The sequence below is a fragment of the Trichosurus vulpecula genome, chromosome 1 (assembly GCF_011100635.1).
Source record: "Trichosurus vulpecula isolate mTriVul1 chromosome 1, mTriVul1.pri, whole genome shotgun sequence".
NCBI lineage: Eukaryota > Metazoa > Chordata > Mammalia > Diprotodontia > Phalangeridae > Trichosurus > Trichosurus vulpecula.
In genome coordinates, this window is record NC_050573.1 from 547,778,648 (window position 1) to 547,794,098 (window position 15,451).

Here is a 15,451-nt window from a genome sequence, read left to right on the forward strand (position 1 = left end):
AAGGTTAGGGAAAATTATTTCATATAATCAAGAGTATGCAAGTAGAAGTTTATTTAAAGTGGGAGGAAAGGATGGGGGAGCAGCTGAGATGTGAACCTTACTCTTATCTGAACTCATCAATGGAGAACAGAATACATATACACACAGTGGGTACATACACTATGAAATATACTTCATTCATTAGGGAAACAGAAGAGAAAGGAAAATTAAAGGGAAGGTAGATTAAGTGACAGATTTGGTCCCAAGCATTCCAAACTCAAAGCATGTACAAAAATATTTATTGCTCTTTTTGAGGTGTTAAAGAATAGGAACCTGAGGGGTACCCCTCAACTGGGTAATAGCTGAATATGTTATGGTAATATAAAAGTGACAGAATACTACTATGCTAAGACTTGTGTGAATTGATGCACAGTGAAGATAGCAGAACCAGAACAATTTTTACAATGACAATGATATTGCAAAGATAAACAACTGTGAAATAATTAAGAACCCTTATCAGCATAGTAACCAATCACAATTCCATAGGATTCATGATGACCATGCTTCCCACACTTCCTGATAGAGAAGTGAAAAGTTCAGAGTGCAGAATGGGGAATATTTTTTTGGGACATGTCCAATACGAGAATTTATTTTGCTTGACTATACAAATCTGTAACGGGGGGGCTGTTTTTCTTCTTTCTCAATGGGGAATGGGGGTGAGGATGGAAGGTGGATTGAAAAAAATTAGTTTTCAAAAGGTATCATGAACAAAAAAAGGAAAGCAAAAGAAACAAAAAATTATTTCAACAAATATTTAGTTCCAGCAATAGCCTGTGTCTGCTAACCAAGGCTAAAAGTCTGTAAAGGCCCATTTCCAATAAATTCAACACCACAAGATAAATTATTTAGCCACGACAAATCATGAAACAAACAAAAACCACATAAAATATTTTTCCATATTCTGTTGTTCCCTTCTGCTTCTACTGTGACATGGTCAGAGTTGTAGAAAAGGAAACAGAATAATACAATAAATTAGTTTTTAGACCATCTATAAACAATTTTGGTACTCAGTGTAAGATCCTTGTCCAATGACCAAGTTGACAGACTTCTGGAGAAAGTAAGCCTGAATGATCATAGCTCTAAAGCTGGAAGGACCTCAGAGGCCATCTAGTCCAAATTTTTCATTTCATAGCTAGATCCTCATTATAAATAAAACCAGCAATTACACCTTAGAACTTTCTTACATAAGGAAATTACAGCTAAAAGGAACACTGCTCACAGATTCACCTTGGAGATACTTGGAGTAAAGGAATCAAAAGAGCTGGAAGCGCTATCACTAGCTAGCTAGTCCAACCCACATCCGAAGCAAATCCCCACTAAGGAGAGTGACGTAGTTGTTTAGTCTCTACCTGAAGCCCTCCATGGAAGGAGAACCTTCTCCACATCCTCTGGAGATAGCTTATTTCACTTTTAGATGGCTCTAGTTGATAGGCAGTCGAGTCTCCTCCCCTCCGCCCCCCCCCCCCCCCCCCCCCCCCCCCCGTCCCCGCCACCCCCATCTCAAGCCCAAATTTGTTTCCTTCCAACTTTCACCTAATGCTCTCTGTTCTGCCATTTGGGGTCAAAGGGAACAAGTCCAATTCCTCTTCAATGTGATCATTTTAAGTTTCTGAATGCAGCTATCATGTTCTGCCCCAACCTCTACCCCAAATCTTCTTTTCTTCAGGCCAAACACCTCTCAGTTCCTTCAAACGATCTTCATACGACATAGACTTAAGGCCCTTCACTATTCTGGTTGCCCTACCTTGGATGCTTTTCAGCTTATTCATATGCTTCACAAACTCTGGCACCCAGAACTGAACTAAATACTCCAAAGAGTATGGAAACTCTTTCTGAGTAACAAGAGTCCTCTCGCTCTTCATGGAAACTATACCATCTAGATCTTTAAAAACTACATATATAGATAAGCTGACTCTCTCATCCTACATATGTAAAGCTGAGTTAACAGATTTGTTGTGAGCCCAAAGGTAAGCAACAAGAAACAAGGATTATCTGGTCATTTCATGTTCCTGATGTTCAGAAGCAGAAAGATAACTGTAGCCCATGTATCAGCATTTGCTATTTAGAAGAAGAGCAGTATGGACTATTATTATTATAGCAGACACTTATGTAGCACCTATGCGCCAAGCACTTTATAAATATTATCTCATTTGATCTTCAAAAAAACCCTGAAACAAGTGCTATTATCGTCCCCATTTTACAAGTAAGGAAACCAAGGCAAAAAAGAGAGGTTAAGAGACTTGCCTACACAACTAGTGTCTGAAACCAAATTTGAACTCAGGTCTTCCTATCTCCAGGACCAACACTCTATCCCCTGTATCACCAAACTAGGACTAAGAAAAAATCTATAAAGAGCTATACAAACTCCTCCAAACCAAGTCAACACATGTTGACTCTTCTATGAGGAAGTTAGGTAGAGGTGAGGATAACATAACATATACCAGAAACTTGTTTAGGATTAAGGAATAAAATTAGCAAAAGACTTTATAGATAACTAGGGAGCCTCACGCGTATATGAAACACTAACAGTGCCCCAAATGAAACAAAGTACCTTAGCAAAAAGGAAAGGCGGTTATTGCATCGGAATAAGTAACAGCTCCAATCAGACCTACTCAAACAAGCTTTTGACTCTGAAAATTAGGAAATGGATAAAGGAAAGGAAATAACTGTGAATATCAATGACTGCTGACCAATAGGAGCCCTGGGTGTGGCGGCGCCGCCCCAGAGCACCGGTCACCCAGGGAGGTAACTCCTGCGGAGGAGGGGCGCTCCATTCCCACCAACTACCACCCGCCACACGCAAGGCGGGCAAACCTGCCTAGGTCAAGCAGCGAGGCACCTTGAGGAACGGAGCATGTACCAGCCGAGTCAAACCACCCCCATCTCCACCCAAAACACTGATGGAGACAGCCCGGAACCCTGAACCCAAGAGCCTCAGGACTAGTTAATGCTTCTAGCACCGTGCCCACAGTCCTAACTCTGGGAAGCAAGCCCTGTGGAGATGCAGTCTGACCGCTGCTCCTGCAGGGGCTACAGTCACAAGCTGAAGACCCAGAAAATTCCCGCCACCAAAGCCCCTGGCACCGTCAAACGGTACATCAGAAAATGATATTATGATTTTGTCAGTGAAAATCACATTAAAGACTAGTTGTTACCATCTGTTTGCCACTGCACCCTAAGGACCATGGGACCTTTCTGATTTGAAGCTGAAACCTTTCATATGTGATGTCTCCCTCTTGTTAGAATGAGCTCCTGAAGTGCAGAATGCTCTTGCTTTTATGTTTGTATTTCCAGCCTACAGCATAGTGCTTTGAACATACGAGTCCTTAATGGTTGTAACACTAAATGCTCCACTTTTCTTAAAGACTTATTTTCTGCATATTTTAGAGCACCTAGCTCAACAGATGCTGTGTTCTGATGAAAATCACTTAAGAGAATGTTTTAGAAAGCAATTTGGAATTATGCAAGGAAAGCTATTAATCTGTTCATACCCTTTGGCCCAAAGAGTTCAGCAGTGAGATTGTCATATGAAGGAGATTACTGTCAGAAGACTCATATTTACAAAACTGAGGAAAAGCATTATTTGTGATATTGAAAATCCAGAAACAAAATATGTGCCTGATGCGGCTGAACCGTGATATAAGAATATCAAGGCATATGGCAACATTGAAAGGAATATTGAATATGAAGAATTCAAACAAACATGTGAAATACTTTTATGACATGATAACCTATAACAAAAGCAAAGCCAAAATAACAAAATACATGACAACTACAACAGTTTAAAAAAAGACGTATGGGCAACAAAACTCTAGTCAAGTACTCTGGTCAATGTTAGAACCACACTATCAAAGTTCAAAAAACAGCCCTCATTTCTTTTAACGTTCTAGAAACTGTTTTCAGGGAATATACTTTTGTAGGAGGGGAGTTACCTAGAGTTTTTGTTGGGAAGTATCCATAATGTCAAAAGCAAAATGTACCAATAAAAACTTCTTTTAAAAGGGTAAATAGGAAAAAAAAAGTCACGAGAAGTTCTCCCTCTTCTGATAGTTAATATTTGGAATAGAGTTTTGCCTAAAGCAAATTTTCATGGTGAAAATTATTAGATAATAGTTTCAAGAGCCGTGATTTTTTATTAGACGATAATCTCAAGAACTATGATCTTCATTAGACAATACTCTCAAGAACTAGGATCTGTGTTAGAAGTTATATAACCTGGCTCTAACTACAATACACAGAACTTTTGCCAAGCTTCTGGCTATTTCTAAAAGACACTGTAATTGTGTAATCTAAACAATTTCCTAGACTTTAATTAGTTATAATTTCTAGTATGAAAGACTTCATTGTATAGAGAACTGCAATTTTCTGGTAGTTTAACTTCAGTTGACTAGAATACTCAAAAAATAGACTGTTTAGGTTAATATAATTTTTAGGATAACAGCTCTTTTTGCTTCAATCACCTTTAAAAACATTTTATCTTGTTTTCCTACACTTTCCTGCCTTATTAAGTACAGTATTGATTCTCTTTAATGCCCGAGGATCTTGCAAGTGTCCTATGATCACAATGATTCACTTCCCCAGACATCTTTTTGTTTTTTTCCCTCAATATTATATATTCTAAATCTTTTCCCAAAATTTCTAGCCTTTGTACTCTTCTATTACAGACTTTCTGTAAGTTTTAACATGTAATACCTCAAGTTCTATTCTGTACCAATTCCAAATTTATAGCAAACACCCCAGAACTAGTCCTTGAAAGGAAGTAGACCGCAGTCCTCTCCAAAAAAAAAACCACGCAAGGATTCTCCCTCAGTTCAAATTCGGTATTAGCACTACCTGACTTTAAGAACAGAGCAGTAAAAATGCTTTCTTCTTTCTTTTTTTAAAGAGAATAGGAACGAGGTGTGCTTCAGCTCCCCAAAAAGCCATTCCTGTGGAAATACAAACAACAACAAATCCTTCGAGTCCCTGGCCAGAGTGGCCCTCTTTTTTGTTGTCAGGGTCCTCCTCTTTGACAGTCTGTGGCTGGAACCTGTCTCGGAATCAAGTTTTTAAATCACTGAAATTTAAGTTAATTTCAGGAGGCGGTCAGGGAAAATACAAATGTCACTTTCTCCCTCCCCCCCCCCCCCACCGCCCCCATCCCAGCTCTTGGACCTCAAGTTAAGAACGTCCTGAAGTAAGTCAGGCAAGGAACATTAAAGTGTGCGAAGTGCTGGGGATACAAAGAAAAGCAAGAGTCCCTGCTCTCAAGAGGCTCACGGTCTGATGCGGACAACATGAAATCAACAATGTAAACAGAGGATATACAGGGTGTTCCAAGAGCTCTATGAAAGCTGCACTAAAACTTTTGGGGCACTGGATGCAGGACAAACAGGAGGTAGCCTCAGAAGGAAGACACTAAGATTATTTGAGCAAAACTGGGGGAAAGCTTCTAGCAAAAAGTAAATGTTTAACTCGAACTTAGAGGAACCCAGGATGGAGATGAAAATGGAGATGAGGAAAGGGAGAGAATTCGGAACCGGGGGTGGGGACTGAGGTGTGGAGGGAGCTCAGGATAAAGCTCGGAGGCGGGAGATGGGGATTCGAGTGCGAGAAACGACCAGGGGGTAGACGTGAGCAAACCGCCCTTCCCCTACCACCGTAAGCCTGGCCCAGCATCCCAATGGGCTTAGGACGACCCCACCCTCCCCCCGCTTCCCTCAGGCTAGACACGCGCGGCCGAGGTCGAAGGTGCCCATACGCGGCCCAGGGCCCAGGGGGCCCTCCGCCATTGCCCAGAGGGTCCTGGCCGGGGCCCCCTCCGCCATGTTGGTTAAGTCTTGGGGAAGGGGTCTGGCCCGAAACCCCCTTCGAACTTACCCGAAGTGCCAGGGACCAGCCCCACAGCGGCCTCCGCCACAGCTGCCGCCGCCAGGAGGAGGACTACGAAGTAGCACGGGGCCGGGGCCACCGCCTCCTCCTCCATGGTGCGGGCCGGGCCGGGCCGGGCTGGGCCGGGTCTCCGACCAAGCTGCTTCTCCCCCCGCCCGGGACTGGCGGCTGTGGCCGTGGTGTTCGGGAAGAGGCCCCGCCCCATTCCCTCCCTATGATTGGCTGCGGGGCGCCCAAGCCCCGCCCTGCGGCCTTGCGGAGATTCCTAACAGTCCTGGCGGCTGGAATGCTTCCAGGAGACGAGGATGGGATGGAGGGGAGGGAAGGGGGTGACTGCTCTTTGTGCTAGTACCAGTCCTGGCACGCGCGCTTCTCTTCTCTCTCGCCACTGCTTCTGCACGCCCTGGAGCTCCGCATCACGCAGGGGTCCACCTCATTTCAGAGCTTGCGGGCCAGGGCACGGGAGAGAACTATCGAAAAGCCTGGAAAGAGACCCAAGTTTGCGAGCTGGTGCCTTTCTTTTATTTATTTATTTATTTTTTGCATGGGTGCTCCTTCAGGGCAGGAACGATATTTTGCTTTTCTTTGTATCTCCAGCACTTAGCGCACTGCCTGGCACATAGTAAACACCTAATGGAGGCTTGTTGACTGCTGAATGACTAGGCTGACTCTGCCAAGTTATTGACTCTTGCCCGACAGTGACTTAAAAAAAGAAAAGGAAACAGTCTAGGCCCCAGGAAAAATGTGAAGTAAGTGATTCCTGCCCTATGCTCCCAGCCCTTTCCTTGAACCTTCTCATCGAAGTCTCCTGCACAAAGTATGGTATAGACTTTGTGCCACTTCACAAAAAATGTAAAAGACTCAAAAGATGCAACAATTCTGCCTTGTCTTGCGAACACAAAGATGAGGGTAGCAGGGAATTGGATTGGAGCACATCCCACATTGCGTGTATGGAGCTGAGCTGTGCTACCTCTGATGGGCCATGAGTACTGTGGTTCAGTGCTGAGAACTTAGTGCCTTGGGATAATACAGCAGTTCCTTGGTTCCCTTGGCAGCAACAGGGGATGTTAGATGGTCAAAAGAAGATAGGTGAGGAGAGAGGAGATGTTCTGCCTAGGCAAGTCCATGCTTGGGCCTCAGGCCCCTGACTGCCTCTCCTGTTTGTGTAATTATTTTGTCTCTATGTCTATGAGTCTAAATAGTGATCCTGAGATAGACATTTCTAGTGTTTGAAGGTTTCCTTGTAATAGTGAGTGTCCAGGAACTCTTGGTTCCCTCAGGTGATGATTGACATCAGTAGGAAGTTTCTGCAACGATATCCATGTCAGATAAGACAACCTTGAAGGGATGTTAAACATAAGCCCTGACCTGGCCTGGATGGCCAGAACACATAAATCTTGAGGAAGCTGTTCTGACAGTACAAAGCTGAGGTGAAAGTAAAATGCCTGTTCAACAACCCCAGGAAGTACTCCATGTCTGAATGTTTTAAGTGTCAACCTCCTGGTAATTTAGAACTATGCTCAAAGGGCAATCAACCTGTACATACCCTTTGATCCAACAATACCAAAGAGACCATAAAAAGGGAAAAGGGCCCACATGTACAAAAATATTTATAGAAGCTCTTTTTGTGATGGCAAAGAAGTGGAAATTGAGGGGATTTCCATCAATTGGGGAATGGCTGAACAAGTTGTGGTATATGAATAAACTTAATGGAATACGATTGTGCTATAAGAAATGATGAGCAGCCGGATTTCAGAAAAACCTGGAAAGACTTACATGAACTGATGCAAGTGAAGTGAGCAGAACCAGGAGAACACTGTACACAGTAACAGCAACATTGTTTGATGATCAGTTATGAATGACTTAGGTCTTCTCAGCATTACAGTGATCCAAGACAATTCCAAAAGACTGATGATGGAAAATGCTATCCACATCTAGAGAAAGAGCCGATGGAGTCTGAATGCAGACCAAAGCAGACTGTTTTCACTGTTTTAAAAGTTTTTTTCCCTTTTGTTCTGTTTCCTCTTTCAGACATAAATAGCTTTTCTATACCTGATCTACGTTACACATTAAGTACTTTTCTATGTCTTTTGGGGAGGCCCTAGACTGGAATTATACCTAAACTTTAAGTGATTTTCCTTCAGGGCTCTCCAGTGGAGGTTTAAAGAGCCATAGACAATGAGAGAAAGAACCTGACCCTTCTCTAGGAGACTAGGCTCCCCTAGGTTTAAACTCAATGTACCAAAATGAGCCCAGAGCAAGGGCCTATCAGTGGAAGAGACAAGTGTGCTGCCCATCCCCCACCCCCTCATGAGTTTATTGTTACACTCACAAAGCACTCAAAATGGATAAGATTCTCCTAACTCTTTAGAGAATCCTAAAATTCTCCAGGCTTAATAGCACCACTCTCTAGTTTAGACTCCCCTCAAAAGGGAAGTGGGGCAGTGTACAGTTAAGGTTAGGATTCGCATGGACAAAACACTCCGTACTCCAAGAAGCCCGAAAGGGTTTTTTTTTCTTTTATTATTAAAATACAGACAAGAAAGACGGAGATTGAAAGTAGCAGAGAGGGAGGCTTAAGAATAATGATAGCAAGGCAATTACTAAATTAGAGGAATGACTCCAGAGACAGGGCTCCAACCACCTCGTCACCATCCCACAGGCAAGTACTAAAATCAACATATTTATAGTCATCACCAATGCGGGGAAGCACTAACACCCGACCACACAAACTGGGGAATCCCGGGGTACAGCCGTCAGGGTCCCGCTCACAGAAGTCCGAGGCCAGAGGTCTCTGTCATGGGTGAGATTCCAATTTGGGGTCCGAATCTTATGGCATAAATAGTGCTGGGAACAAAGAAGGCGTCAGGCCAGGTGTTTTTGGCAAATGCTGCGTCTTGCGCAAGGCCCTGAAAGGAGGCCAATCCCTTCAAGGTCTCCAAGCGCAGCACGTCCTTGAAGTGGCTAGTTCCCAGGACACTGGTCTGTCTCAGGGTCTTGGCCAGGACCCAGGGAGGAACCTCCTTCTTGTGTTCCCAGGGCTTTCTACTTTAGGAGATAAGAGTTGTGCCAGATTTGCAATTGAGTTAAGAGGGGCTAACTTTGCAATTGAATCAAGGCCTCCGTTTGTATAATCCTATGTACCTAAGAGGGGTTAAATCTTACCCCTTCAGGCAGCTAGGTGGGGCTCTGGATAGATTGCAGAGCCTGGAATTATGAAGACTCATCTTTCTGAGTTCAAATCTGGTCTCAGACACTTATTAGCTATATGACCCTGGATGAGTCATTTAACCCTGTTTGCCTCAGTTTTCTCATCTGTAAAATGAGCTAGGGAAGGAAATGACAAACCACTGCAGTATCTCTGCCAAGAAAACCCCAAATGGGGTCATTGAGAGTCCGAGGTAACTGAAAACAATGACAACAACAAAAGGGAAAGAAGCTTGGAGGACACTAGACAAGAAACCCTTGACAATCTGGTGTGTCAGGATGCTAATTGTGAGAAACGTGGTTTTGGGGATCACTGGACTTCCCCAGACTGTGAGAACACGTGGCTTTGGGGATCATTGGACTTCCTAGGCAGGGCCAAAGTTCTGAGGAAGAACCCTGTGATGACTCCCAGAGGAAGACCAAGTGGTAGCCATCCCTTAATCTGTGGGGATTACAGGGCCTCCTAGGGGTCAGACCCTAAGGAGGACCCAAGTGATGGCCCCTTAGGATGGCAGTAAGATCACAAGGCTCCCGAGACAGGGCCAGAAGTCCCAAGTGATGTCCCCTTAAGAAGGCCCCAAGTGATGTCCCCTTAAGAAGGCCGTGCAGACCACAGGGTTCCCTAAGGGAATCCAGAGTGGTAGCCCTCTTAACACCACAGGACACCCCAAGACAAGATCCAGGAGTAACCCTGGCGAGCTTCCACTGCCTGTTGCTTCCCTTCACTTGACCTTAGGAAAATCTATTGTGATTTGCCCATTCTCACCCAAAGAACTCAAGACCAGAGTGGGCAGAGGAAGGCATTTTATTACGCTCCTCGAGAGAGTGGGTGTAGTGCTCATGGGAACACTCAGACTCATACAACTGCAGGAGCAGGGGTAACCATTCCCTCCACTCCTGCTAGAGTCATGGTTAGTTTACAATCTTTGTTTTTTACATAGTTTTCCTAGGTTATACAGTTTATATAAATAGGATAATAAGGATACAGAAGCAAGAGTGAAGTTAATTAGATTTTCCTTGTCTTAGTTTAGGATTAAACTATATTCTTTCACTTCCCCTACTTTCCCTCTTTAACATATGCAAATTATGCAAATCAGTAGGCCTGGATTCTTGACTAAGACCAGACCCTAGATAAGCTTGAACTGGTTCTAGAGGTTTGGCCTCTCTAATTCCCCTGACTGCCTTCTCAAAAAGTATGCACATACGTACAAGCCTCTCACCTGTCCGACCTTGAGGCCTGGTCTCTGCTAAAGCTGGGGTGGGGGAGGGCGGGGAAGCACACCTTTAGTTCTGTGGAAACAAAACTCCACCTCCCATTTCTTACACTAAACTATGGTTGCCACAATTCATTCCTTTGTGGCTGCTATGAATGATCCTTTCCATAATTAGTATATGGATATCTTTGCAATTTAGGATTTTGTAACTGTAAATTTCATTCTTCCTTTGTGAATGTAAATTAAGTGATATTATTAGAAAATGCACATGTAGCATGAGGCATGGTTTGCAGATACATCTTCTTCTCTCTTCTCTCTTCACCCTTCTCCTAGAAAGACTTTGTTTTCTACAAGGAAGAAATAAGAGATTGGGGCCAGAATCTGGTCTGCTCTCCTCACAGAGAGGGAATGTTGGTCTAGACTTATATCTATCTGATCCTTTAAATGTTATTAGTCTAGGGAAACAAAGTTTTCTGGTTCAAGCTAAACTCGTATCTATTTTTTAATGGAGATGTAGGGCTCCAAGCTTTATAGCCAAGGCTTCACTCCTTTGCTACCAGTTTCACAATATCAGTTTCACAATAAACACACATAGCAAGTAGCAAAGAAACCCATTTATCCAATAGGCAAATAGAAACCAGAGAAAGTATACATATGAAAAATATATACCAGACAATACAGACTGGAAGAGCTGTAAAATTGGGAGGTAACAGCTTAACCAGAGTGTTGTTGTTTTCCATAAGTTGATGGGACACAGATGGACTTAAGTGACTTGCCCAGGACCATACAGCTAGTAAGTGTCAGGTGTCTGAGGCCACATTTAACTCAGGTCCTCCTGATTTCAGGGCTGGTGCTCTATCTACTGTGCCACCTAGCTGCCCCAGGACACAGATTTTTGAAGATTTTCAGTGTCTCCCATTCCTAGACTTCTTGGGGCCTCACTTTGTTGTAAAATAGGGGTGTCAAACTCAAATGGAAACTAGGAACACTAAACCATACTATCAATCCCTGCAGGCCACATATTGACTTAGTTGTGTTTTTATTGTATTTTTGTTTATTTTGTTAAATATTTCCCAATTACATTTTAATCTAACTCAGGAGTTTTGTGGGCCCCGTGTGGCCAGGGGCTGTGTTTGACACCTGTGTTGTAAGAAGTATGCTTTAGGACATTCCATTTGGACATGTAAGTTTTGTGCATAGTTTACCTTTTTCCTTCCTAGCATGAAATCATTTATTTATACAGGCCCTTGCTGCTGAATATAGGAAATAATGACAGGAAATTAATCACTTCTCCATCCCTTGTGTCATTAATTCATCTCTTTCCACAAGGAAGTGTATAGTCCTCCTAGACTCATAGCATGCTAAGTAGTTTGGTCACCCCTCAGAAGGGAAACAAACTTAGAAAGACAATATCCTGATATTCCAGTTAATCCTCTTTTAACCTCACAGCCACCCATACAGACTTATGGTACTGCTCTGAGATCTAGGACTCCCCCAGAAGGATCATTAGCTAGGCAGCCCCTTCCCGTCAGACCCATCCCATCTGAACAATCCCTCTCAGGGGCCATGCAGATACTCTGTTACCAAGGATCATGATTCTCTTGATAGAAGGCAAGGACTATTTGGGAACTATAAGAAATTGTATATTGTTCATTTCTGTTATATGTGTGAACTGTAAATTTGGAATTTTTTAAACCTAAGTCAGAGATAGGTCATTAACCATGGAGAGGCTTTAGATCTGAGACTTTAGAAGCCATAGAAAAGATGAGCCGTCAGAGATCCAGAGATGTGAATGATAAAAAAGACACAGCGGCTCCCCAGTGAGAGGATCTGATGGCAGACATTACCCCCTGCCACTTGAAAGAGACAGAACAGAAGATAAAAACAACTGTGTTGGTCTGAGTCAGCTGAGAGAGCTGACTGAAGCCCAGCAGGCTCTGTAGCTGCTGGAAGCTCACTGGAGGAGAGCTGGCTGGGTTTTAGTGCCCTTTACCCCCATCTACAGCATTGCACTCTAACTGCCAGCTCTCCAGCTTGAGAGAGAGAAAAGAAAGAGAGACAGAGAGACAGAGAGAGAGAGAGAAAGAGAGAGAGAGAAGAGAGGACAGAGGAGAGAGGAGAGAACCACCAAAAAACAACTCCTCAGAGCTCCCAAAGAGCAGATCCAAGAACTTTGAGGTTTCATGGCTTTATAAGGGAATTAATGACTAGTCCCAGAGAGAGCTTAACTACTTCAGCACTTAAGCAAGGGAATAGACCCGGAAGCCGAAGACCCCAGGTTTAGGATTACTGTTTCACTGAAAGAGTTTAATGCTGGTGCTTTACTAATTAGCTAATTACTTAATTAACACTGCAGCAGCCTGAGCATGGCAAAGAAGTGGCTTTATCCAGAAGAGAGTAGGAGGGCTTAGGAGAGGAGCTGGTGATGTGTGGGTACAGAGTCTAGCCTCACAGAGAACTCCAGCATCCAGAGTCCTGTTTTGCCTAAGGTGCATGGGATTCCCTACTTATGCACCCCACTCCTGAGTTTCTGTAAATGTGTCCCCACTGTCTCTAATAGGCATTAGTGGGAAAGTGTGACCCTGGTTTATGGGTGAATTGTTATGTTTCCATTTTCCCTTCTTTTGCCTTCTATTTGGGAAATGTTATGATTGTTCTTGCTTCTGACTTCTTGTTCAGTAAGTGTTTTATGTTTAAGAGTTAATGGTGACATTGAGACTGCTTTTTATAAATGGAAAGCACACCGAAGGAGGCTTAGGAGCTAAAATGGCTAGAAGTAGGATAATATTTCCTAACCCCTACCCTGAACCCTAAAACCCTAAGAGACTGTGAATTGTGGCCTTGTGTCTGGAGACACCACCCTGACCTGCCAGCACAGGCACAGGTAGGGTGAGTAAGCCAGCCTCAGCCCAGGAATAAAGGCAGCTGGAGAGAGTTGGGGTCAATACCTCACCCAGGCTACAAACAGACAGAAATGATCCACGGGGCTTGAACGTGGAAGAACTCAATATTAAATACTCCTCATCATACTTATATTTTAACTTAAAACTCATAAGGGCACCCCTCCTTAATTGATGCTCAGAGGTTGAGTACCCCAGAGGATGGCTAGCCCAGTTTGAAGGCATTATGTGGGTCCAAACTCCTGAGACTAATTGCCCACCGGCCCTCATCAGTAATAGCCAGAGACAACAATTCGCTCAATACAAAGATATCCAGTAAAATGGTATAGCAAGAAAAGTAGCCAGGACAAACAAAAATCCCCTCATAAACCTTGAATGGACTGTTTCACAAATATACCCAGGATCATCACAGAGTGGATATACAAAGCAGTTACAAGCAGAGAGACATGCACAGGATGATGAAGCCTGATGTTTCTCACCAAGTATGTGACAACACTGAGAGGAGCCTGGCACTTTAGAGATAATGAATGGATCCCTTATTGGCTAATAAACCGGAAGAGACAATGCCTTCCTTTAGAAGGAAAATGTTTTCTGTCCTTCCCTCCCTTCTCCCCTTCCCTTTTATCTCTTACCCTTCCTTGCTGTGGGTTGTGTTGTAACTGTTTTGAGTTGCTTCCTATGAGAGTTGAAGAAGGACAGTTTGCCCTGTCTCCAGCCCCAGGTATCATATGGCCATGAACACATGGCAGGAAAAATCTGCCTCCTACCTTGATAAGCTTGGTCTTGAGTTTTGGATCAACTCATCTGTGTTTGCTTTTTATTGATTTTAGGTGAATGAATATTGATTCCCAGATCAATGAATCCAGGTTTAGCATCTACCTCACAAGTTTGAGAGCTTCTGTGGTCCTGGGTCTTTTGGTTTGAGCTAACTGGCAGGAAGAGGAGCTGCTGTCAATTATTTCAGCGCTCTTGGCAGATGATCAACAAAAGGAGGACCAACCCAAATCTAGGCTTGACTATTCCAGAAGAAATCTACCAGGGGGGATATAGTCCAGAGCCAAGTTGAAATATAAAATGTCAACTCAGGGGGCGGAGCCAAGATGGCGGCTGGTAAGCAGGGACTAGAGTGAGCTCTGTACCGAGTCCCTCCAAAAACCTATAAAAAAGGCTCTGAACCAATTCTGAAATGGTAGAACCCACAGAACAGCAGAGGGAAGCAGGGCTCCAGCCCAGGACAGCCTGGATAGTCTCTGGGTGAGGTCTATTCCACACAGAGCTGGGAGCTGGGAGCTGAGAGCTGGGAATGGAGTGGAGCAGAGCCCAGCCTGAGCGGCGTGGAACAACCAAACTTGGAGTCGGGCGGATGGGGCCCCTAGCGCCCTGAATATGTGAGCTGCAGCAGTTACCAGACCCCTCGACCCACAAACACCAAAGACTTCGGAGAAGGTTAGTGGGAAAAGCTGCAGGAGTGGAAGGAGTTCGTGGTTTGGCTTCCAGCCCCGGGGGCAGCGGAGGTGGGGCAGCTACAGTTGCTGCTGCTTCTAGCCCCAGGCCCACCTGGTGGGAGGAATTAAGTGGCGGATCAGAGCAGGAGTGCACGGCCTGCTGAAGATCTAAGCCCTGCCCAGGCTGGGGGTTCTTGGGGAAGGAGTAGTCCTGGTGTGACAGAGCTGGCACCTCCCCCCCAAACGTGGAACATAGAACTTGTTAGTCTACAAGCAGTCATACCCCACTGAAAAACTCAAGGATCAAGAGAGTTGGTTGGGAATATGGCCAGGCAGTGAAAACACACCCAGATTCAGTCTCAGACTTTTGATTCTTTCTTTGGTGACAAAGAAGACCAAATCATACGGCCTAAAGAAGACAACAAGGTCATAGAGCCTACAACAAAAGCCTCCAAGAAAAACACGAACTGGCCCCAGGCCATAGAAGAACTCAAAAAGGAGTTGAAAAAGTAAGTTAGAGAAGTAGAGGAAAAATTGGGAAGAGAAATGAGAAGGATGCGAGAAAACCATGAAAAACAAGTCAATGACTTGCTAAAGGAGACCCCCAAAAATACTGAAAAATACACTGAAGAAAACAACACCTTAAAAAACAGACTAACTCAAATGGCAAAAGAGCTCCAAAAAGCCAATGAGGAGAAGAATGCCTTGAAAGGCAGAATTAGCCAAATGGAAAAGGAGGTCCAAAAGACCACTGAAGAAAATACTACTTTGAAAA

General features: G+C 44.0%; 1 protein-coding gene across 1 annotated transcript in view; it reads right to left on the reverse strand.

Moving 5' to 3' along the window:
- The window catches only part of RECK (reversion inducing cysteine rich protein with kazal motifs), a 78,496-nt gene extending 72,407 nt beyond the window's left edge, over positions 1-6,089 (reverse strand). Inside the window, exon 1 of the mRNA XM_036741728.1 lies at positions 5,899-6,089. Coding sequence (XP_036597623.1) covers positions 5,899-6,004 — 106 coding nt within the window. The 5' untranslated portion in view covers positions 6,005-6,089. The remainder of the gene's footprint in view (positions 1-5,898) is intronic.
- Positions 6,090-15,451: the final 9,362 nt, after the last annotated feature.